This window comes from Populus nigra, chromosome 12 (genome assembly GCF_951802175.1).
Source record: "Populus nigra chromosome 12, ddPopNigr1.1, whole genome shotgun sequence".
Taxonomy (NCBI): domain Eukaryota; kingdom Viridiplantae; phylum Streptophyta; class Magnoliopsida; order Malpighiales; family Salicaceae; genus Populus; species Populus nigra.
Window position 1 is genome coordinate 2,742,706 of NC_084863.1, and position 25,852 is coordinate 2,768,557.

Sequence of the window (25,852 nt, forward strand, 5' to 3'; positions counted from 1 at the left end):
ATAAAACTAAAACAAATCAAAGATTTTCAAAGACATGGTTGCACAGTATCTAACAGGGTCTAAATTAGTAGTGGTTGGCTTTCAGGTTGGTTGGTTTGTTTGTTTGGTAACATGGTGCTAAGTGTTTTAAAAAATAATTTTTAATTTAAAATATATTAAAATAATAATTTTTTATTTTAAATATAAGCATATCCAAATTATTCTAAAATATCTAAAAACATAACTTTAAAAATTAGGTTAGATATCACAGAGAAGCATTGTGCAACTTGTGTAGTTCAAACTGTGTTTTTACTTTGTCATAGTTTTGAAAATATAGTAAATTAACAACCACAATTTTAGAAATATTTGGTTAATTACAATGTATATTTATATGGTCCTACTAAAACTTTTTCTTTAAAACTTGATTATAAAAAACTATAATTTATAAGTTTTATAAAATTTATTTTATCAAACTGCAATCACAAAAACTAATTCAATACTTAAGATCCACTTATTTTCTTATTGAAAATTGATGGATTTAGATCTCTTATGATTTAATACATAAAAAATAGAAAAATATTATTATTATTATTTATTTGATTTTTTTAATTGTAGATTTAAAATTAATAATAAGATTTGAAATATAGTAGGAATAAAATAATAAAAATATAATTTGAAATTGATTTCAGGGTTCATTTAAAATATGGTAAGAACAAAACAGCTATGAATAAAAAAATGCAATGCATTATCAAAATTAGGAAAGAGAATTCAGTTTTTTTTTTTTTTTGGGTGTCATTTTCCAAACGGATAATGGGCGTATTTAGTTAAAAGCAAGTGCTCTCTCTCCCTCATTCTTTTACATTGTGTTTACCTTCGCATGTACCACGTTTCATTCGTTCATCCATTCCCCCTTCCATGACCTTTTTGGTCGGAGACTTCTTTTCGTGGTGTTTTGGAATAAATTTCAATACGTTTTTATTAAAATTTAATTATATTTTTATTTTAAATTAATTTTTAATATTTTTAAATTATTTTGATGTGTTGATATTAAAAATAAAATTAAAAAATATATATATTATTTTGATACTTTTCGAACGAAAAATATTTTAAAAAACAATTATTACTACACTCTCAAATACTCTTTTCATTATCGTCTATAGATTCACAATTTTTTATCAAGCATAAACAATCGAGCTGATAAAGATATCACTTTTTTATTTTAAAAATAATATTAAATAATAAAATTAAAAAAAAAACAATAAAGCAAAAAAAATATTCGATCATATCAACTTTCCAAACTTTTAACTTAGATTATTAGACTAAAAATACCTTATATTAAAAAATAGTAAAACTCAACTTCCATTAAATATAACATTGAATGAAGAGTTGTTGTTATTGTTGTTGTTGTTCTTATTATTATTATTTGTAGTGGTACTATTAGTATTAGTATTAGTATTAGTATTAATACGTTAATAATATTATCATTATTATTATTATTATTGAAAAAACATAAACTATAAATTTGATTTAACTATAAAAATTTTGACAAAAAAACCAAGAAAAAAATAAAAAATAAAAAAAGATCAAATTGAAAAAATTAAAATTGAAAACAAATAAAACTTAAAAAAAAATTAAAATCAAAATAAATGAATCAAAAACACTAATAACAATGAGAACCGAAGTTTATTTTTCAAGATATAAGAGTGAAATGAAGGAGAAAAAATAAAGGTTAAGCGTTGATAAATTATCCACCGTAAGATGACAAGTACTACCCAATAAAAAAAAAGAAGACATAATAAAAAATCAAATGAGATAGTTGAAGTATATATTCCACCACCAAGAAATGCTAGTGTGGCATCTCACATGCTCTGACATGTGCTTTAACTTTTCTAATTGAAATAATATTAATTAAATGTGAAACTATATTATTATCTTTATCAAACCAACAATTACAGAAAAAACCCCAATATAAAAAGATCCTGATACCCTTATTCCATGACTTAAATTTTTTGGCCCTAATGATATACATGTAATTTAACTGTATATAAACAAATGATAAGACTTGCATATCTCTGCTCAACAGTGTTGGTATTTTTTACATGGGAGCATTTTAATTATTTTACTGCTTATTAAAATCTAAAAGGATAAAAATACTCATAAACAAACCTATAATAATTAATACGTAGTTCGAAAAGATAAAAATGTTATTTGTTCAAAAGCAAACAATTTTTTTTTTAAAAAAAAGCTATAGATGTCATTTCACTGTTACGAAATGTTTCTATAAAACACAGTGAAATCATCTTCCCCTTTGTTATTTTTTTTTATTTTATATTATGAGATGGTAACAGCAATGTATAATAAAATATTAAAAAATATAATTCAAGAGGGTATAGCTCAATTGATCAGATTTTAAATTTGCTTCAGATATCACTAGTTCGAGCCCTATAAATTCCAGGATCATTAAAGACTTATATGGTCGTTAACTTTTTAACTCGTGAAATTAATTACAATACATGCAAGATAATTCAGAATCCATCCTATTTCTATTTAGTTTAATTTTGATAGAAGAGTCAGGATTACATTGATTCTATATGTCACAGTATAATAATTTTTTTATAAAAAATAATTGCTAAAATCTTTTATATAATAATAATAAATAATATTCTTTTAGATGACAACTTCTATACAACTTCAATATCAATTGATATTGACACAGGTAAGAAAATATATAACAAAATTTATTATACGTTAAAAGCTTTTAAAACCAAAAATATTATAATTATAAAAAAAAACTTAAAATATTTCATTTTTACCTATTAAAATAATTTTTTATATAAAAAAAACTAAAATGTAGCAATTTAATCCAAACTCGTGTGTTTGTGAATATGATTGTGATTGTTTTTTATTCGAAAATATATTAAAATAATATATTTTAAAATAATTTAAAAATATCAAAAAAAATATTAATTTAAAATAAAAAAAAATAAAAAAATTATTTTTAAAAAAATACTTAAAAAAAAATAAAATAATAAGGCTTCGAGGTATACGAGATGGCTCAAGCCGAACTTCTTTAACCATCAATAAGCACTCAGCGAATGAGCTTTTTTATATCAAGAACTAGCCATCCCATTTCACTACGAGGGCAGGAATTCCAGCCCAGGGCCTTTGGAGAAAAAACAAATTATTAGGGCCGACGTTAGGGCCCATCTAGCTATGGGGCCCAATATTTCCTACAATATATGGTTTCATCCTTGTATTTAAGGATTAATTCAATATGGTCCTCCCAGGTTCTCAATTTTTGTTTCATAAAAATGATATCTAGATGTTACAAATATGTTTTTTTTTTAAATAATAATTTAGATTATATTGACCGGGTTTAATAAATTGTTTTTATTTAAATTAAATGATAAAAAAAGACAACGATGGTAAACATATAATTTTTTTATTTTAAGAAAAAATAGTTATTTTTATAAAAAAATACATAAAAAATTTAATTTATCAGAATCAATTTGATAAATAATGAATGAATTTTGTACACCATTAGCAAGGCCATTGATTTTTATATAAAATGGAAAAAGCATTATTATATTATTCCATTGTTTTGTATCTTAGTCTCCAGGAAACCGGATCTCTTTTAGGTTTTGTTAATTCAACTAGTAGTTATATTAAACTGAAAAACGTAAAAACCAACACTGCGACCTACTCAGTACTGCTTTATATTGCGTTTTTTTTTTTTTTTGGGCATGGATGCTTCAAATATCCAAGAAAGTAATTCACTAATATTAGAATTACCTTCTAATATAATAATTCTAATATAGTTTGATAAACTAATTTTTTACGTTTTTTTATAGAAAAATACTGAAAAAACGAGAAAGGAATTAGCTCAGATGGCTAAGCATTCATCTAAAAAGATGCTAATGGTGGACAACATTATCACAGCTCCACTAGGCCACTGGTGCTTGTTATAGTTTCTGTTCCGCGTAAGTGTATGGTCTACCTTCATAGGGAGGAACCATTGATGAACTATCTCTAGCAAATGTTTCTTCAGTTTTTCAAATATTTGATATCCTGTTTATTTTTATGTTTTAAAACTATTTTTTAAATAAATTAAATTTTTATTTTATTTAAAATTTAAAATTTTTAGTATTTCCAGATTATTTTGATGTAACCAATAGTAGTTGATTTAAGTAATTCGACGTTTATTCTCTTTAAATAAAGTCTTGAGTTCGAGCATTATGAATGAAACACATCATTGTTGGGAGAACTTTACTTTTTAATGGGTCAACCCGACTCGACCGGATTAGTTGAAGTACAATGAACTTTTAGATACTGGAGTCTAGAAAAAAAAATTATTTTAATATGTTGTTATTAAAAATAATTTTAAATAATATTAATTTAACATATTTTCAAAAAAAAAAAACTTTAAAAATTAATCTGGAACCACTTACCAAATTTTTGTATCCTTTGAAAGCTCGCATGCATGCATTTCATAATCAATAATGAGTGTGCGCAAATTGGCTTGTTTTTTATAAACACGGGTTCTTTTTTACTTTTTTGTATTTTCCACCCTTCGGTTTTTTATTTTTTTTGTGGTACTAATTAATTTCACTCGAGCTCCGCCCCTACAAACTAACAACAACAAATCAAAATTTAAGACACTAAAAAGCACAAAGATAAGATAAGAGAGGAAGAAAATAAGAGCTGCCACTGATGACAAAACTAGCCTATCAGTGGACATTAAGGATTTTCTTTCTAATTGAAAACCAGGAGAGAGACAAAGGGTTAAATCTCAACTTAATCATTAACTCTTTATTCACTTCCTTCTAGAAGATCCATGCATTAGACTGGATTTAATTGAGGTATATACAACCTGACTCGAATATTCACATTAATAATAATAAAAAAAACCATTATATTTACATAAAATTTGACCATGCAAGCCGATAAAGCTCCAAAAATCTTTATTGGATTCGAGCTTTTTAGCTAATAATTACAAGCAATATGGTAGGTGTTATCTGTTAAAATATTTTTTGATTTCGAAGTTGATTTAGGATTTTTAAATTGATATATTATATGAAGAATAAATGGAGATGCACTACTATTTATTTGGTGAAAAATAGTTTTTTTTCAGTAATTTTATTGAAAAATAAATTATTTTTTTATATTTAAGAATATTAAATAAAATAAGTTAAAAAATACTTTTTAGTTTTTAAACCTTTACATATTATATATTTATGAATTATCAAAGCAATGATTCATGGCTTGAGTTGAAATCTTTGATAATATTTGTAATTGTGGTAGCGGTTACTTTTTAATATAATTTTTGTTTGAAAATATATTAAAATAATATTTTTTTTATTTTTTAAAATTTATTTAATATCAAGATATCAAAATGAGGTAAAATTATAAAAAAAATAGTTGATAAAAAAAACATTCAAAAGTGATTTTGCAAATTTTCACGTGATAAATGTGAACTGCAATGTTCTGCTTCATCTTTTATATGAGTGTCGGTTGGCACCGTGCAAAGTCTATACACTGCATTATGATGAATATTGGTGCCCGGCGTGGCTGCTGCAGGTTCAACTTTCTACTGGTTATTATTTCATAATATAAATAATTGAAACATTTGAGATAGGGAGACATGTCCTTTGTTCTTTAACTTACTTGAAAAACTATTTTATGTTTTTATTTTTTTAACTGAAAATGTTTTTATCTCTCATTTATTTTATTTTAGAATACTAACCAACCGCAAGTTAAGAGTTCTCAATTATTAACATTACAACTTTTTAGAAACTTTGCAGAAATTATCCCTGATTGATTGGTTGCTGGGGAAGGCAATAACCCCCATTGCTCATCGTTTGGATGTTAGAGGAGGTGTCTGGGAATCTACTAATATAGACCAGAGAACATGAACATCTTCATACTGGCAGGACTTGACGTCTTCGTGCAGAATGTTTATATCTTCAGCTGAAAAATAAAGAGGCACGGTACAGTCATTAAATATGGAGGGTTGAGTACTAATTAGTATTCAGTGATCACAACAAGAAGAAAACCCCATGATTATTAATCTACCAGGCAATGTGATCAAGATATCGTAAGCAATCATGTGTGATCTATATGCTTTTCAGAAAATGTCTGGCTGCAAATCCAGCATAAATAATGGAGCCACAAATCTTGTAGATCATCTCAATGTGCTTCATGATCAGAATTCACAACTACTTACCCAGGCACGGAGTCCACGGTTTGTCAACTGTCCTTGATCAGTATTTTAAAATGTTTAGTGCATTCTCGTGTTTCAAATAATCTATGGTTCAAACAGGCAATTATAAGATAAGAAATCTTGAAGAAGCGACATGTAAAACTTGAGGCTAATATGCCTTGAAGAGAAAAGGTGATGATGAAAGAGAGAGTTGTGAGCCATGTACTGTGATGCTTAAAATTTGTCAAAGGAAACCAATAATGCAGTAGTGTATGGCTATGTATATAAGCAAAGACTGGGAATGAATGGCAAACAACATAAGAAAATCAGATCAACAAGGCTTAGAGATGCAGTCTAGAGTACGTACTCTTCTTATGAGTTGTTGAATGCTTGCGAAACCACAGCTTCTTCAAGGGAGAAAAGAGGGATTGCAGCCACCCCATTTGACTATTTCATGGAGGTGAAAACCAACGAAACATATAGAGGATCGAGAAGAAATCAGAGAGAGAGAGAGAGAGATGTCTGCCTAGTTTGCTTATACAAAAGTGAATTCAGAACACCATGTATCTAACACTCAAGCATCCTCTTGCAGCAGCAGGCTATATACATGCTAAGAATACATTTCCGATAGCCTGTGGCTGCTCTGTCTCAACAAAGCAAATTTTCCACTAGTAAGAGGAGAGAGTTCCATCCTCAGACAACTACAACACCCCTTTCTATAGCACTCTTCAATATGTACTGTTTAATTTCGTACTCGTATAATTCATATAAATTGTCGGTACCTTTTCTTGTCAAAAGATGGCCACCAAACTTGTCGGGCTGCTGCTTTCACTTTTACACGAAATTATGTACAAAAATCATGCCCACATCACTTGAGCTACAGCCCGATTTTATGTAATTAGTTTGATCTAATTATGATAACCACGTCCACTAATCATGAATTACTATTGAGCAAGAGTTAAAATTAAGTATTCAAAATCTAATGATCTGTGCTAGTGCCCAGATTTTATATAATTAGTTTGATCTTATTAATTATTACTATGAAGTTTAGCGATCTTGTTGAACAAGAACAACTAGTAGCACCAATACAAAGGGGATGGGAGACATGTATCACTATCTTGAGTTAGTGATCAGCTGGATTCTCTTACCACAGAAAAGAACAGTTGAAATGTAAGTGAGCATACTGTTCTATTGCAAAGCTTCCCTTGATCGTTCTTATCCATATGTTGTATCCTGCCGACCCCTCATTTTTTCCTCATTCTAAAAATCATCCTTTTCTAGTTTATATATGTGCATGGCAGAGTATTCATATAAAGACTAGAGTCATGAAATGCTTGCACGTTGATGCAGAAGCTTTGCCTTGGAATCTTCATGCACTCTCAAACTTACGGAGATTTTAAACAAAAATTTTCATAGGTTTGATATTTATATTTAAAGATAATATTTAAATCTCAATGATTATTTTAAAAAATGACAAAAACAAAATGGTTAAGAAAAGAAAGTAAATAATTTTTTTTTAAAAAAAAAATAATGGTAGGCGGAGAATAATGGGCAATAGTGCTACCCACTGATGAAGCAAAAAAAAGTTTAAAACTCAACACACGAAAATGTTTGCTAAAAAAGAGAAACTTTATTGATAATATAAAATCAACCAATAAAAAGTATAAATAGAAATACAATTAAACAATTATGGAAATAAATTACAATTTTCAATTATTCAAAATCCTTGATTTATGGTATTTGATTTTTCTCTATAATTGGATTGCAATCCAAAATATACATTTGTTTCCCCACATGCAGGAAGCTCTTTAGTTTAGGCAAATTGTTTCAAGTTTCTGCTGTTTCTCGAAGGCTACAAAGATTTCTTAGAATCACTTATGTGGTAAATTTGCGTGCCAGGACCAAACTGGCAAAGCATTCAAGTAAGAAAACACAAGAACTTCTTCAGGTTTTTGAATTACGTTTCTTCAATAATTTGGTCAAAATGCTCATCTCCTGGACTCTTTCTCAAGGAGGTCGGTGCTGGCTTCTGTGAAGATATGCAGACAGCAGAGTACTTTTTGGTTGATAAGTCAACCGATAAGTGCTGCTGGAAAACTCCAATTCCTTCAACCACCACCACTCCCCATCTAGCGTAATCAACTCTTTTTCTGCTTTAACGCGTGGTCCATCTCAAATTCACAACCTGTCTTTCCAGGCTAGTCTTCACAGCATTTACCTTTTGACATAGTTTACAAAATTTCCTTTTGACGTGTGCCTACCATGCTTCTCAAAAGGCATTAGAATGGTTGACAGCATTAACATTGACTGAAGTTTTAATAAATGATACAATTTTTCCTGTTCTTATCGATGTTACTATACATTCCATGCCCCCATAAAAGAGCTCCTCGATTCTAAAATGTCAAACGATTAACAATTACATGAAGGAAATATTGGGACTTTTCTGATAGGATGAAAAAGCTTGCAGCTCCGAAGTTGTAAAGAGGAAACTATAATAGCAAACCAATAGGCAGAGTATGTAGATTATATTACTGCGCAGATTATAACCAAGACAAATAGCAGTGCAGCTGCTCCAAGAATCAAACAGAAGGTCCAGCACACCTTCTTGATTAAACTTGTTGAAATAAAAGAACCAGAATTCTTGAACTGCTTATCCACAAAAATTAAGAGAAAATATCAATAATGATGATAATATGACAAGAAAATAATGGAGATTTGAACGGTAGAACACCCTCGAATGAATATTCAAGAAATGTACCTGCACTTGATCTTGGGTTGTATCCTCTGACTGCAAGGAGGAGCAGAACCAGCATGAAAGTGTCAAAAGCCTAATGAGAAGAGAATATTAGGAACATCTAATTGTGTATTTAAATACTTACAGTAAGCAGCGTGAGCAGCTCTGGATCGAATTTGGAGTGCAACTTCCTTTTCTGATCTGCAGGACACCATGGACATGTTAGCTAAAATATTTTCCATTTCGCCATTTTGTTTTCTTTAAGGCACAAAAAGCAAGACCTCTCAAGCATCAAAATCGCCAACTTTGTGCACGCTAGTGTGTAGTGTGTGTTCTGTTGGGATTTTTAAAATTAACACAGCAAAGTGGAAGTTATTGTGATGTGTCTCGGCAGTCCGCAAGCTGAACTTGAAAGCTACTGACGAGGAGAATAAATCTACTCCTAAAGGTTAAATAGTTTGTGGTGATTCAAGCCTGATCTTGCAAAATACCTACCATATCTGGGTTTTGGGTCACTGGCAAATGCTACAAATCCACTTAAGACAATGTATGAAGGAAGCTTAATGGATCAAATGATTGGATAAACTCCAGAGCGTACCATGCCAACTCTTTCCTCATAAATCTGATCATAGATGCCACTATATTTAGAGTACCTTTTTGGGTGCCCCAGTTTTGTTGTGAAGGAATCCAAGGCTAAGGTTAACCAATCATTTACAGTAAAAGAAATAACCAGGTAATAACACTAAGTTTTCGGTATGTTTATTCTCACTGAAGTTGCAGAATAGAAATGCTGTGACATGAGATTTATATGCTTGACCACATACATTCAATTTTAAAGTATTACCTTGATCAAGGCTGTTGGTTGTTCTACTGGTTCCAGTGGTAGTTGAAACCAGAAAACCTCCTGCCCTGTATGCACATACCAAGATCAAACCAATTTAAGATTGATCCTTACTTTTCTGCAGCTAACATTCAAGAGGAATGAGGACATGAAAGACATGAAACCAACTGTACCTCTTTGTTGATGTATAGAGACGGAGAGCCAGTGCTCGTGTTCTTAGCTGTAAATCCGATATCATTTTCCATCGAAATTCCGAATCTTCTATAGTTCTGTAAAACCACTGCTGCAACAGATTATTTACTTTTATGGAAGCTTATTGAGTACTAGATTGATGAATGCTTTCAAGTGTTACACAGATTACAGCAATTTATGTTGGAAAAAACTGAAAAGTCTTTTCAGTCCAAACCCACTAATAATTGCTGATTTCCCTTCCATTTGACTCATGAGATCCATGATTTTTTTTTTTTCATTTTAAATGCTAATTCATTTTACAAAAGTGTAATTCACAGAAACTCAAATTACAAAAAGGCAACAAGAAAATAGGACTAATCGCTCAATGATACAGTGAAGTATATCAAGCATCAGAAGACGAACACTTGAGAAATTGAAGATGGAAAATCAATAAACAGCAGTAAAACACTAGCTCAAAATAAAGTAGAGAAACACTCATAAGGGCAAGATGTGAAAGATATGGAACATACAACGCAGGCTTTGAAGGTGGGTTATGAAGGAGTGATTCAAGGCGATCAAGCTTGACTCCAGCTTCAATTAGCTTCGATTGAGCAATGTCTCTGAGCCTATTTTCTTCGGCTAAGTCTTTGTTCTTTATTCTGCTTTCTATGTCCTCCACCAACTTTGTTGCCTCTTGTGCTTCCCTTATCCATGCATCCATAACTAGACAGCACTCATGATTCATCATCTCTATCTCTCCCTAGACACCAAACTAAATCCCCTCCCTCTCTCTAAGCTGCAAACAACATATAAAGAAACAAAAATGAAGTACGCAAGAAAGTGAACCATGAAACAGAATTCGATCTTAGCTACCTACCAAAACCACCTATCCCTCTCTCTTAAAGAACAAAACAACAAGAAAGGTGCCTGGTTTGAGGAAAAACTTTAAAATTTCAGTTGTCATAGACAATGTGACATTGTTAAAGAAGACAAGCAATGGAGTTTAACAAGATATTGTTGTCCAGCTAAGATGGTCCAACGATGGAAATTATCTTCGTCTTAAAGGCGTTTTCTGAAGGTGAATTTTAAAGTGTTTTTTATTAAAATTTATTTTTTTATTATAAATTATTTTTTAAATATTTTTAGATAATTTTTATATATTAATATAAAAATAAATTTAAAAAAAAAAAAAATTAAATAATTTTTTAAAAAAAAACAATCAGTACTAAAATCTCAAACAACATCCAAACCATATTTTCAACAACATTATTTCTTGCTAAATTAGATATATATGGCAAGTGCACGTGGTATCTAATAATTGTTTTTCCTTATATTTATTAAAACCAACTCTACTTGGGATCCGTTCCACCCACCCAATAGTATTCAGCATTCTGTTTCGAAAGTATTTTAAAAAAAACTGAAATTTTTTTTATTTTGTTTTAAATTAATATATTTTTTATATTTTCAGATTATTTTGATATACTGATGTTAAAAATAATTTTTAAAAAATAAAAAAATATTATTTTAATGTGTTTTGGAATGAAAAGCAACCACAACTACACTCTTAAACATAAAATATCTAAAAAAATTCAATCTAAAACTAATCAGATTAACTTGAAATTACAGGTGAACCATTAAACCAATCAAAACCTAATTTCATTCTAAAAATAATTTTAAAATAATTTTATTTTAATTTTAAAATAAAAAAGATATTGTTATTTTTATTGTTCTATGTCAATCTACCCAGTCCATGACCCAAGCTTTAGAGCGTGTTTGGCAGTGTGGTTGCGGGTGCTTTTCAAATAACTTTTCGTGCCAAAATGCATGCCAACGATGTTTTTTCATTTTTTAAAAATCATTTTTGACATCAGCATATCAAAACGATCCAAAACGTACAAATCATATTAAATTTTAGCAAAAAAAAAAAACAAAAAATTTTCAAATTTTTTGGGAACGCGGCCGCAGCCGCGTTCCCAAACGGTGCCTTAGTCTAGCATTGTTTAATTGTTATGGTTTTTTCTTTGTTTTTGCATTTTCTTTCCTTTTTTTATGATGAGAGTATTTGTATATTATATGGAAAACATTAATGATTATATTGACCTGAACTTTATATATAAAAATAAAAAGTATCATTTTATTTTTTAAAATAGTTTAAATAAAAATCGATCCGAGTGAATATATCATTAAATTAACTCACTAAATCAAACAAGTTTTATAATTATAATATCATATAACCCAAACTTATTAGATCATGCAATAAAGTGGGTCTATTTATCATTGAAATTATATACCATAAATAAGATTTTCTTTCTTTTATTAAAAATATATTATACAAACAACCAGCATTAAGAAAAAAGCAAATGATCACGCCAGGAAATGTGATAGGGCTCAAAATTGGGCTCAAATTGAAAAGCTTACCCCATCCATCCATGGATCTAGCCCAGGAAATGTGGCCCAAAGATAACAAGTCGAAAAGGGACCCTTAAAGTAGTCACCGTGTTTAGAAGGAAAAGATCAAAAGATTGCTACTCCAATGCCAAAATGTCAATCTCTGTGTTAATTTTTTAATCTTTTTTTTTAGCTTTTAATATTTTTTTCACAAAGCTCACCTCCCAAGAAAGAAAATCATCACCATCAATCTTGTTGTTCAAGTTCCATTAGACAAGGAGATTAGGCAATCTTGCTTGGAGCTGGAGGTGTGCCCAAGATTTTTTTTTTTATTGTTTTTCAATTGCTTTAATGTGATAATATTAAAAATATAACTATATAAACAGTTATTCAAGAGTTTAGAATCAAAAGGTTTAATTCTTTTATAGTCTCAGTTTCGAACCCTGTAGTTACTCATATGTAGCCACTGGAGGCTTACATGGTCGTTAACTTCAGGGCCCATGGAATTAGTCGAGGTGCGCGCAAACTAGCTCGGACACCCACGTTAAATTAAAAAAAACTAAAAAAAATTTAAAAAAATTATTTTAATATATTTTTAAATAAAAAATACTATTAAAAACAACTAATAACAAACAAACAAATAAAAAATTCCTCTAACGGATAAATAGGAAAATATCAAGTTGAAGATCAAGGCTATAAATATACATATCCACATCAAAATGTGGAAGTATCCATGATTGCAACCTCAGCAGGAACGGAACAAAAAGGTCAAAGATATGATAAAAAGTGCCAAAGCGAGCACAGAGAGGGCAAAAGCTTCATAAAGCACCTTACCCTTCAGCGCTCCTTTTCCTCCCCCATTGTCTCGCGTGAATGTCCCACTCACCCAACCATCTGGTGCTTCCTCTGTAGATTTGCATGTATTTCTTTCTAAATTTATGTCTTCTTTTTTATATCCACAAACTTTATGATGTTTTAAATTTATGAGTTTTTAGATTATCAATTTTATTTTTAATAATAATTATAAAACTCGACATAACATGATAGATTAACTTAGTGATGTTAAAGAATAATATAAATTATATAATGAAACTTTACTTAACAGTTTAAGCTATTTGATGGAGATGGTTTTTTGACATAATATCAGAGCTTTAATAACCAAGTGGTCATGAGTTTAAATCTCATCATCCTTATTTATTTAATAAAAATTAAGCACAAAATAGTGTGAGTTTGTGCAAGTTTCAAGTCTAAAGAACTTTCATTTAAGGGGATGTGATAATATAAATCATATCTTAGGACCTCACTTAACAAGTAAAGCTATTGGGTTGAGATAGTTATTTAACAAGTGATTCACCAACTCGAAACCTAGCCTGAAAAGGTTTTACGTCGAACTAATTTTCTTTACTAAAATAATATCACATTTAAAAAAAACTAAAATAATTTTTTTTTTTAATAAAAGCTTAAGTCAACTTGCTGATCTATAAAAGCCTAACTGACAAACCAGATTTTTAATGGAATTGGTTATTGTAACTATGCTTTTACCTTAGGGAAAGGGATGCTTAGAGGTGCATGAACCCTAGCCTAAAGGGACACCATGGCTAAATAACTCCAATGAGGAGATTACACATAAAGTATAGTCGATGCACGATGTTTATTATATGATTTGTGTAAGAATCCATAAAGTATTTGAATAGCTAATTAAAATATTGTTCCTTCCAATGATTTCTCCAATGTTGAGTTGGTCCAATCAAGCCCCATACCATGCCAATATCGAGTTACATAGACTTTATCCTATAAAAATACAGATACATTATGCAAACAATACGGTGACATTTGTACCTATGTTGGCTATGTTCGCTTGAAGCATGAGCACATGATGGCCTCGATGAGCTGCTACTAGGCTCTTTATTTTTATTTATTTTTATTATTATTTATTGAAGTCTAGGGCTAGGAAAGCACGTAGCAACCATTACGTGGAATCCTTTTCATGTTTGCCTACATATGTTGAAGATTCTAAAGGTAACTAGCTCTCTGTTTTCATCATCACTAGCGTTAAATTTTAGCTGCAAATCCAAAATATTATAAGTTATCTTTTTAAAAAAAATTATTGCAATTTTAGGTAAGAAAATACCTCTCTTTTTTTTCCCCTAGAGTAGATACTGTATGAAACAGATAGATTAATTATCTATGAAAAAAATAGATTAATTTTCTACATATGAAAAAATATATTCAATTTTTTAAATTTAAATTATTAAAAAAGAATTGTTGAGATCATGACCAATTTATAAATTTTAAAAAATAAGCAGACTAAAAGATTTAAAGCCTAGAAATCAACAAGTCGAACATGGTGGTACAAGTGAATATCATGTCTCTATCCGTCCGTGAAGTACTAACTAACCACCTCAATTAACACAATAATTTGAGGTTGTGCTGTCATGTCCTTATGATGTTTTGTATGACAGTAAAGATTATTTTTAAAATTTTATTTTTAATATTATTATATTAAAATAATTTAAAATAAATCTAGAATAAAGTTTTTTTAAAAAAAATTTAGCAAAACAACTGTTCAACTGCTAATCCAAAACAAGGAATACTTTATTCTCTATAGTAAAATACTTAATTGGTCATTATATTCTTGGGTATTGTATTAACCATTACACAATAAAATCTAGGATGCCCTTGATAAATTAAATTAAATAGTTTTAACCCCAATCAAATCAAATCAAATCAAATCATAGTAGGTGTCCACCTCTTGCTCCTAGCATAAATAAAAATATGAAGCCATCAATTTCCATGATTGGATTCCAAACCAAATGCTTCGTACCTTTGAATAATAGCCTGTAATTTTTTAAACTTTGAAGACCATTAGGGCTTAGGCATGATGTAACAACGAAAGAAAAACAACGTAGTCCTTGTTGATTTAAGGGACATATGAGTTGAATTCTAAATTATAGAGTACTAGCTGTAGTTGTGTAAAAAAAAAAAAAAACAGAGAGAGAGAGAGACCATGATTGGAGTAATATTTCTTTCTTTTTTTATTTACGGTAGCAATTGATTCCAAAAAAGAATTCTTAATATATATATATATATCGAAAAGTAGAAGAAAATCTTTTTATTTCCCTTTCAAAGCATGGGCTCACTGATTTTCTATGAGTTGAGCATAAATTTTAATCTTTTCTAATTTATAATTTTTATGTTTTTTTTTTAACGATGACCACTTATTCTAGAAATGAGAGTGTTTTTCTTTTTTATTATAATAAATTCTAGTTTATTTATTTCAATTTAAATACTTCTAAGAGATTAAGATGCAAATACCAAAATCACTAAAAAAAATAATATTATTCATATAAATAATTACAACAATATTGTTTTTTATTATTCAAAAAGATAGGAAGATAGGTAGGTCATCACATGCTCTTTGAAAACAAAATTGTGTTTACATCACATAATCCTGCATGAAATTGGAATACAAAATTTGGATGCACTTTGAGAATGTAATTAGATTGTATTTTATTATTTTTATTTTTTTAAAGAATTTTAAATTAATATTTTTATTATTTTTTTATTGTTTTGATTTGTTGATATTAAAAATATATATGTATAATATAATATATTTTAAAATATATATTTTTGAAAAAACACTCTGCTTTGTGCAGGGAGATTTGAACTTTCAAACTCACAAGGGAATACTCTACGAAGAGTTCTATTATCTTAAACACAACCTTGAAGGAAAAAGAGGAATGTCAAGTAATTTTCTATTGGTATATACAATACATATATATAACTACGATTTAAAAAATATATATATTTAGGTCATTATATTCTTAGGTTTTTTTATTTACCATTACACTATAAAATCTAATGACGCCCTGGGTAAATTAAATAGTTTTAACCCCAGTCAAATCACAGTAACTTTTGCTCCTAACATAAATAATGATACGTAGCCATCAATTTTCAATTTAGGATGACTGGAGTCCAAACCTAATGCTTCGAACCTTTGAATAGCTTGTAAAATTTTAAATTTTTTACAAGCTATTAGGGCTTAGGCATGCTGTGACAGCAAAAGAAAAACAAGGCAGTCCTTGTTGATTTATGGGATATATGAGTTGAATTCTATATTATAGAGTCCTAGCTATAGTTGTAAAAAAAAAAAACTAAATAATCTTTAACTTTAAAGGATAGTTCAAGTAATCAGATTCTAAAATTATATTATTGATTTGAATTTTATAAATTTTATAAATTATTGAAAACTTATATAATTATTAACTTTAAAATTTATAAAATTAGTTAAAGTATACACAAGTTAATTTGAATATCTATATTAAAAAAAACAGACAATGATTGGCATAATATTTTTTTTTATTTAAGATAAAATCGATTCCAAAAATAGAATTCTTTGATTTTTCTTATGAATTCTGCTAACAAACTTCAATGCTATCTCGAATCCCAAAAAAACGATAATCACAAGAATTATACATATATGTTTTCAATAATTAGAAAAAAAATCTTTTTTTCCCCTTCCACAGCATAGGTTTACTAATTTTCTATGAGTCGAGCATAAATTATAATCTTTCCTGATTTATAATTTTAATTTTTTTCACAATGACCATTTATTCTAGGAATGAGAGAGTGTTTCTCTTTTTTACTATAATAAATTCTATTTTATTTATTTTAATTTAAATACTTGATCTAAGAGAATAAAATATTTTCGCTACTATGTATTCTATTTTGTTCGAAAAAATGGAAAGATGGCAGGTAATTGAAAAATCATACATGGAGACGGAAATATATCATCAATTATAGACATTAGTAGATAAGATTTGAGCTTTCAATGTACATTATTGAAGATTTTGGAGGTGTTTGGGAATATAATATTAATTACTTTTTAAAATATTTTTTGTTTAAAAATATATCAGAACATTAAAACGATCTAAAAATATCAAAAAAATTAATTGAAGCAAAGAAACAAATAAAAATAAAATTCAATTTTTTTCAAAAAATATTTTTAAAACATGAAAACAAACATAATTTTTAATTTTTTTTCATTTGTCTCTCCACCGCACTACCACTACCAAACAATCACTTTATAGGAAGTAAGTAAATTCTGGAAATTATTTTCCACTTAGTTACTTAATCACACCATGGCAAAAGATGTGAAGCCGGGATTAAAGGAGATAAAAAAAAAAAAAGGAATAAAACACGACACAGAATAAAGGCAAGGATATTTGACTAATATTTAGGCAACCATTAATTTCTTATAATCACAGTATCAAATAATTAAAGGGAAAAAGAGAGATCATAATTCATGCCCATTGTTCAGAATCGAATCCCACCTCCACATCACAGAATACCAACTCATTCACAACAAAATAAGGCTTGTGATGAGGCTGCCATGCCGATGAGCTAGTGATCAAGACTCTTTCCTGGGCACCTTACGAAAAAACAATTGTGTTTTCATTTTATACTCAAAGCCACTTCTGGCTTTTAAGACGAGCTATTATGGCAATTTGAAATTGTTTGTTTTTATGTTTAAAAAATATTTTTTATTTTTATATATTTAATGTTTTCATATCGTTTTGATATATTGATGTTATAAATGAATTTTAGAAGATAAAAATAATATTATTTTGATATATTTTTACGTAAAAAACACTATAAAAAAAATATTACTGTAATATTAAATATGCTCTAACATGTTAACTACTTTGAGCATATATTCATGTCTATCCTTTATATTCTCATATCGTGCGGGTCCTCAAAAAGTTATTTTTGTTTATCAACTTAACTAGAGCAAGAAATCAATATATATTATCCATGCCTGAAATGAAAGATACTAAAGAAAATAAATGGAGGATAATCCCCGCCAAGGAGAAGATTAATTTGCTCTAATGGCAAGTTTATATAACGCTGCTTGTGCAAGATACTTTAAAAGTTTTGTGTTAATAACAATTTCAAAAGTAATTAGCTAAATAATTAATTATATGCATGACTTAATATCATACTAAAAATAATTTTGAGCTCTATGGATATGTCAATCATATGCAAAACATAAGAAAATTCTTTGAAAAAAATCACATAGAGTAGACCTCTCTCCCTCTTTGAAACTACCTTGCTCTCCTCTTCTTTATTTCTCTCTCCGGTGACCCTAACTCCTTCAACTACGTTGGTATTTTTTATATAATATTAAATTGTGCACATAATTAATTATGTTGATTTAAAAAGAAAAGGTTAACTGAATAATAAATTGTTTTTTTATTTTATAAATATAATATTACCTTAATTAAGCATATAAAAAATATTGAAAATCAATATAGCTATCCAAAAAAATACTATTATAGTATACATTGAAAAATTTGAGGTGGAAACAATGTTCATATGAACAGTAAACACCTTAAATTTTTCTCCAATTGCATCCTTAGTTTTTTTTTTACTGGGTACTTCAAACTTTTTTCTTATCACCTCTAATTTTTTTTTCATATGCATCCTTTTTTTAATTGGTCCTTCAATTGTTTTTTCATTAACATCTTTTTTTTTTGGATTCTTTTGCTTCCCATTTAAATCATTAATTATAATGTTAACCTTCTAATTTAATTTTAAATTTATTAGAATTCTATTCATTAGAAATATAGAGTTTCTTATCTTATCTATTATTTATTACAAATATCAACAATATCTTCCTCTTGCAATTTTTTCAATGTTTATTCTTAAACGTTTTTTTTTTCACGAGGCCTGCATTCATTAAGTGGCATAAGAATTGCACCCCAGTGAAACATAATAAAAACAAGTTTTGGCATTGAATTAATGCTCAATTTAATAAAATTTAATTTAATTTTATTGATTTAAACCAATTAAAATTTTAGGACTTAATTTTAAACCGAAACAAACATTTAACTTTTTTGTTTCTTAAAAATAACATCTTTATCTCAGTTTCTTGACTGAACCTTTGGTTAAAATCAACAAATTTGTTATTATTTATTAGAATATCTAATTCTTGATTTAATTTATTCAATGCACCTATAAGTTTTTAGTTTGTATTTAGATTTTTATGATAAAAAATATTAATAATGCTTGAACCCTTTTTTTACATTGAGGGAAAAAAAAAAGCTCCATCCCGTAATGTGGAGTGGGAATCAAACTAGTTATTAAAAAAAAACTAATTCTGGTTGTTATAAAAAAAAAACTAATTTGCTTGAGAATCACCATGACTTCACTCACAAATTACTATGAAAGGCTACAAAAGTTTTTTTTTATAGTTCTTGAATGAAAATCAAGAGGAGAGAAAAAAAAAAGAAGAAAAATATCTGAATCAAGTTGTGCCTTTACTGACTACATGCGCTGTCATAAAATGAAAGGGATAATGAGACAATGTCTATAACATCAAAAGAAAGATGGTATTGGATCCTGAAGGAAGTCGCACATGTCACCCAAATGTGATGACTTTCTCACACGCTGACACGTGTTTTTTTATGTGTTAACTATTTTTTTTATTTAGTTTTTATTTTTTTAATAACTATTATTATATACTATTTTTTTAATTTAATTTCTAATTCTTTTATAGCTCTTTAGTTTGGTCTCAAACCTCATCCCACATGAGTCCAATGAAAACTCAATCGAGAAGAAAAGAAATGAAGGGAAATGAAAGATTTTTTTTTCATTTGGTTCCTGGTTCTCTAATATCTCTTGGATTTTTTTTATTGTGATCCCTAGTTCTTTTGTAGCTCTATAATTTGATCCTAAACCTCATTCTTAACTAGAACCCAATGAGAGAAGAAAGGAAAGGAAGGAAAACAGAAAGGATAGCTGGCTAAATCAAGTTAGCTCATTATAACTATGTCATGACCCTTCCCACGTATTTAGCAGGTTAAATCAGGTTGGTAGGGATAGATTTAATATGACACTGTTTTTTTATTTTGTTCATTTAACTTTTTTTATAGTAATTTTTTCCTTTGATATTTTATTATTTTACATTTAAGCCTGATAAAGTTAAGCAAGAGTTGAAATGATAATTTTTTTAAAAAAATTTAGAGCCAGATCGAGTTTTGAAAGGGACGATTCGATTATGATTCAAATCATTAGTCAAATGACACACACTGAATCAACTTATCGAGTTAGACAAGGGTTAAAATGATAATATGCTTGATTTGTTTTAGCCAAATAATATTTTGAACAGGATGGCCGAGTCAGGATTGGGCTTCTTGGTCAAATAGCACACACTTAGCCAACTTCTGTTAGATTTGGATACAGACCATCCAATGGCCTGCGATATAGATTAACACTGAACAAGTAAAAAACAAAGGTACTGTAATGAGAAGTTATTTTATTTTGAATTGAATTTTTTTATGCTGAATAAGCTACATCGCAAGATTTTTTTTTATTATTTACATTAAATTCCAGTCTTTGTTTATAGTTAATATTTTTAAAAAATAATTTTTAAATATAATATTTTTATTAATTTTGTTAAACACGTTAATAAGCTTTTGATGCATTATTTTAAATTTTTTTACTTTTCAATTTAAAATTTAACATCATCCATGTGTTTTTATTTTTTTTTAAGGATTGAATCCAACTTTTTATCTGCCCGCGAACTAATTATTTTGTCAAATCTTTATCTCCCACGAACTAAGGGGTTTTTTTTTTTTTTTAAGGAAAACTCAATTAAACGTGACATCGTGCTTGCATTAAATTTGTTGGACCCCACATTAAAGAACCGTTTCTCTCCGCAAAAAAGTTTCTCTGGCTTCTCATTTTCTTCCTTAAAAATCCTTAAATACATGCAAAATTGAAGCCTAAAAAAAGCTTGTATATTTATGGCCCCTTCCATGAAACAGAAGGTCTCAACTCAGTCCTCCGCCTGTCTTGCATAAATGGCTCGGTCTCTTTCTCTTATTTACATGTGAATATGACATGGCAAAAAAGAAGGTCTAGATAGAGAGAGACTTTGAGAGAGACCTTAGAGAAAAAGGTAAGAGAGATGCGTTTTTAATTTTCTCAGGGTAGAGTGCTCTTCAAAGACCAGCCTTTCCTGCAATACACAGTTGCCAAATAAGTAACAGTTTGCTTTTTATTTTGTTCCCTTGGTTATTTCAGCTGTCACTTTCTTGAGGTATACATGTTTGTTGATCTTCTTCTTTTCCTTTTTTTGTAATAAAAACTTAAATTTTGATTTTAAATTGTTAGAGATGACATTGACAGTGAAACAAGTCTGCTTTTTGTCTGCTTCTTTCATCAGTTACTTTACCACCAGTACTTACCTACATTCCTCATTTTTGTCTTCAATTTAGATGTGCTAGCAGTTTTTCCCTGGCTTTTTTAAAGCTCTTTTTCATTGACTGCTTCTTTCAGAAATGCATCAAACTAGACTGTACCCGGATCAAAATCAAGTCTTGATTAGCTGTTTTTGAAGCATTTCTTATGTGGGTTTTTGAGATAAGAGCCCTTTCTTTACTTAACTTCTAGTTTTGCTTTTTATTTACTGTTAGTTCAGTTTCTGAGTCTTTTTCTGTTGTGTTATTTTTAGCTGCAAAATTTGGGAGCAAGTGTTTGTGAAAAGTCTTAGAGAGAGTTTTGGAGTAGAAACTTCAGTTCTTTAGTGTCAAAATGAGAGATTTCCCATCTTGTTTTGGTGAAAATGGGGTTCAAGTGGCTGATTCTTCGTCTTCAAATACTAGTAAAAATGCACAGAATTTGGTTACTTGTGTGTATCAATGTCGAATTCGAGGCCGGTCTTGCTTGATTACTATTACATGGAGTAAGAATTTGATGGGTCAAGGTCTAAGTGTAGGGATTGATGATTCTGCAAATCATTGTTTATGTAAGGTTGATATTAAACCGTGGTTGTTCTCAAAAAGAAAAGGGTCTAAGAGTTTAGAGGCATATTCTTGTAAAATTGATATATATTGGGACCTTTCATCAGCTAAATTTGGATCTGGGCCTGAACCATCAGAGGGATTTTATGTTGCTGTTGTTGTGGATAGGCAAATGGCTCTCCTTCTTGGGGATATGAGAAAAGAAGCTTTCAAGAAAACTGGTGCCACTCCTATTCCTTCCAATACTGTTTTTGTTGCAAAAAGAGAGCATGTTTTTGGCAAGAAAGCGTTCCGTACCAAGGCTCAGTTTTGTGACAATGGTCAAATTCATGATCTCGTGATTGAATGTGACACGATTGGTGTCAGTGACCCATGTCTTTTGCTTCGTGTGGACTGTAAGACAGTGATGCAGGTGAAACAACTCCGGTGGAAGTTCCGGGGGAACCATACCATATTGGTTGATGGGCTAGCAGTTGAATTGTTTTGGGATGTACATAATTGGCTCTTTGGTACATCAGTTGGAAATGCTGTTTTTATGTTCAAGACTTGCTCCTCAGCTGAGAAGTTGTGGGCTAGCCAACCGCTTTCAGATCCAAATGTGTTGCCACGGTCCTTCTCCCAGAGATTTCTGGATTCCAGATCACAAAATCTTGGTTTTTCATTGATTTTGTATGCTTGGAAGCATGAATAGAGGGACTCAGAAATTATTATTTGAGAGCTAACAAAAACATTAGTGAGTTGTGAATTTTATTAATTATGTCGGTTACACTTAGTTTTATTAAACGAGATCCATTTGTTTACTTCACCTGTTTTTTCCAGTTGAAAACTTTAGCAATTGAATGGATCACATAAAATTTTGTGTTTTAGTTGGCTGTGCTTCCTTCATGATGTGTTTCTCAATTTCATTTTTATGGTTCTTATTGAAAATCCAATATCAAGAAAAATACTTCTGTTCAATGTAGCTTCTATTTTTGTGGCATGAATTTGTTGAAACCACATGCAGCTTTTAGCATGTCATGCCTCAGAGACTTTTCACAATGAATTCCTCGCCATGAATTCATGGTATGGGATATCTGAACTGTGAGTATGTGCTCCCTTCTAAAGTTGCTCCAGCCGATGCCAAAGTTATATTTGTGTGACTTACCACTAGTTGGAATCAATTTCCTTGTGATGCAGGTGTCCTGGTTATTTCATCAAACGAGGGGCGTCAAAGTTCGAGGGGTCAGTGCATGTTTTGTATTCATGTCAGTTGGCTTGTTAGCTAGAAGGTGAAGAGAGCACTGTGCTATAAGGTATTTGACTCGAGTGATGCTGTTTCTTATTCTTTGCTCTTAAGGGTGGTGGCAAAGTAGCCCATTCGCTATGGGGCACGAACGGTATCAGACACTCTTTTTTTCATGCACAGTACTGTTGTGGTCGTTGGTGTTTAAAGTTGATCCTTTCCTGCCTGTGCTGTGTCCGTAGTTGTGGTCTGTGAAACAATATAAATTGATGATCATACGAGGGGGCTGGTAGTTTGTTTAGAAACAAATGCCTACTTTTGATGAATACACAGCGTAATCATTACATATAATTTTGCTTTGGAATTTGCTATTACGAGCATAGAATCTTTGGTTGTGAATGTCAAAAGTTCAAACCTTGCATGGCCTGGCCAGAGAAACCCATTGTGAATCTCCTGGGCGATTATTCTACCTATGGCAGTGGATACTGGATGGAAAGCCTGCACAAGGTAAAGGAGGATAGTTGTTGAACTTGAGAGGCTATCGGAGTTCTCTTGAAAATTCTAGTTCTAAACTCCGCTGAAATTGATGTGGTGTTTTTGTTCTTTCCGCCTTGATTATTGTGTTTACTGCTGTTCCAGTTCTCTTCCTTGCTCTTTCATAGCTGGTTCTTAACCACTGAGGAGACAAAATAACATGCTTTTCTGTCTTCTGTGTTCTTTTCTGTTTAAAGGAAGAAGATCAATTATAATTGGTAATGTCAAAGATCTGCAGGAGGTTTTTTCTTTTCAGAATTACATGCACTTTTTAACATCCATACTTCTATGAATTTACCTCTGTTCACTTGTTTTGTAGTTGATTCAATTAATGTGAGGTGATAATTGGTAAATTCATTCATCTTTCATCATGCTTCTAGCAAACCTTTCGACACATTGAGATTCTTTGGTCCTGCATTTCTATGTTTTGGCGTTAGGTTTACAACATATTTAGATGTGAAGTATGATGCGAGTCCTTTCACCAAATTGTTCATAGTTTCTAAGTTAGATACTTGAACGTGATATTAGTTTTCGTCTTTATATTGTGTTCTGTGGTGGTACGCCTTGGTAGTTGGTGTCCAGTCAATTTCTGTTTGTTTGATTGTGGAAACTAACATGCGGAATCTGGTACCCAATTTTATGATAAGATGAAGACTCTGCATTGTCTGCAATCTCAGCTAGCAGCTCATGTTAGTCTAGTTCAAGGACTATGATTTAAACATGCGTGCTCATCTGCATAATGATTCGAATCTCGTACTATTCTTTGTGTCAGTCTCAATTTGAACTTCTACCTGGCATTTTTTGACATGGAAGATTGCTGTAAATTCATTAATTTCTTTCTTGAATCAAAATCTTGAAAGCTCAGGTTGTTGACTGTCATCTTACGTTCACAAAAATTGTTTTGCATGATATGATATTTCATTTGATGCCGCAGTGCATTTACGTGACAAAAGAGTACATGAGTAATTGCGACTTACAACTGCATATAAGCTTAGAGTTGTTACTGTGTTCAGAAATATCCTCCATGATCCAACCTGTTTAACGCCTTAATTTCCAGCTACAGAACAAAATAATGCAGATGCATGGGTCTCTGTGAACTGAAGCCAATCTTGTATTGGGGTGGCTGGCATGCTGTCTGCTTGTTGTGAGGTCCTATTCCAATTGTTTCAGACAAAAACGAAAGTCCTATTCCAATTGCTCCTGGTCTAGAGCTACACTTTTGTCGGGATTTTAGGTTGCATCTTGTGAAGAGATTAGCAGAATCTCTTAGTAAGACCAAAAATCTTTTCAAAACTTTTTAATCAATTGTACAAAGCTACAAGACTAAAAACCACTGTTGTCTCCTGCAAGTGGCCAAAGTTGTCTTGATAGGTGGAAGTCACGGGTACAACAGTTAATTGAGATCTGTTAAGGAAGTTCGTGATTTAATTACGTAGTTAGGAGTTTATTTTTATAGTCGCTCTGTCAGTCTTAACTAGTCCCGATGTTCATGCTCGGATCAAGAGTCAATTCTGGCCTAAAAGAAAAGGAAGTCAATTTTACATGTTTGTATAGTTCTTTTGTGTTTTATCATTTCTATTTAATTATATACCGAATATTTTTTTTAAAAAATAAAATTAAATCAAAACAAAATAACTTGTTTGAATAGTTCTTTCGTGTTCTATCAATATGGCTTAATACTATGTTGTAATCTCTTGCATGGCCTCGGATTCAAATTCAACCATGTTAGATTTGACTCATATGATCAAGTCACCTTGTTCATAAAACCTGATTAGGCTTTATTTTTTTTTAAATCGTTATCATTTTAATCTTTGTCTAACCGGATTAGGTGAAAATACAAAACAAAAAACTTTAAAGGATAAAATAAAAAAAAATTTAGGGAGTGAAATGAAAAGACAATGGCATGTTGGATTGATTTAATCAACTTGGGCTAATCCGTTAAATTTGTGACTTAGATTATAAATATGACCATAATGAG

At 30.0% G+C, this 25,852-nt stretch overlaps 2 protein-coding genes across 5 annotated transcripts; one reads left to right on the forward strand and one right to left on the reverse strand.

Moving 5' to 3' along the window:
* Positions 1-8,466: 8,466 nt before the first annotated feature.
* LOC133669551 (uncharacterized) lies at positions 8,467-10,964 on the reverse strand. 2 transcript variants are annotated; one of them, XM_062089742.1, is made up of 7 exons: positions 10,802-10,964; positions 10,455-10,720; positions 9,927-10,022; positions 9,757-9,821; positions 9,058-9,113; positions 8,937-8,966; positions 8,467-8,824 (listed from the first exon to the last, which is right to left on the reverse strand). In XM_062089742.1, exons 2-7 carry the CDS (start codon positions 10,670-10,672, stop codon positions 8,702-8,704), a joined length of 588 nt encoding a protein of 195 aa, XP_061945726.1. In that variant the 5' UTR covers positions 10,673-10,720; positions 10,802-10,964; the 3' UTR covers positions 8,467-8,701. The 2 variants fall into 2 exon arrangements, with proteins under 2 accessions (XP_061945726.1, XP_061945725.1); XM_062089741.1 differs by having other exon boundaries at positions 10,455-10,964.
* A 10,126-nt stretch (positions 10,965-21,090) lies between these two features.
* Positions 21,091-22,984, forward strand: LOC133669246 (uncharacterized). Of its 3 annotated transcripts, XM_062089309.1 has the most exons (3): positions 21,091-21,415; positions 21,655-21,725; positions 21,830-22,984. In XM_062089309.1, exon 3 carries the CDS (start codon positions 21,910-21,912, stop codon positions 22,807-22,809), a length of 900 nt encoding a protein of 299 aa, XP_061945293.1. In that variant the 5' UTR covers positions 21,091-21,415; positions 21,655-21,725; positions 21,830-21,909; the 3' UTR covers positions 22,810-22,984. The 3 variants fall into 3 exon arrangements, with proteins under 3 accessions (XP_061945293.1, XP_061945292.1, XP_061945291.1); XM_062089308.1 differs by having other exon boundaries at positions 21,091-21,725; XM_062089307.1 differs by having other exon boundaries at positions 21,655-22,984.
* The last annotated feature ends 2,868 nt before the right edge of the window (positions 22,985-25,852 follow it).

Bases quoted from the DNA above. Each gene is read 5' to 3' on its own strand.
- LOC133669551 (XM_062089742.1), bottom strand. From the start codon at position 10,672: ATGATGAATCATGAGTGCTGTCTAGTTATGGATGCATGGATAAGGGAA. The intron at 9,114-9,756 runs GTAATACTTTAA...GGTGTCCTGCAG, and splicing joins AACCAACAGCCTTGATCAAG to ATCAGAAAAGGAAGTTGCAC. The intron at 8,967-9,057 runs GTAAGTATTTAA...TCCTCCTTGCAG, and splicing joins AGCTGCTCACGCTGCTTACT to TCAGAGGATACAACCCAAGA.
- LOC133669246 (XM_062089308.1), top strand. From the start codon at position 21,910: ATGAGAGATTTCCCATCTTGTTTTGGTGAAAATGGGGTTCAAGTGGCT.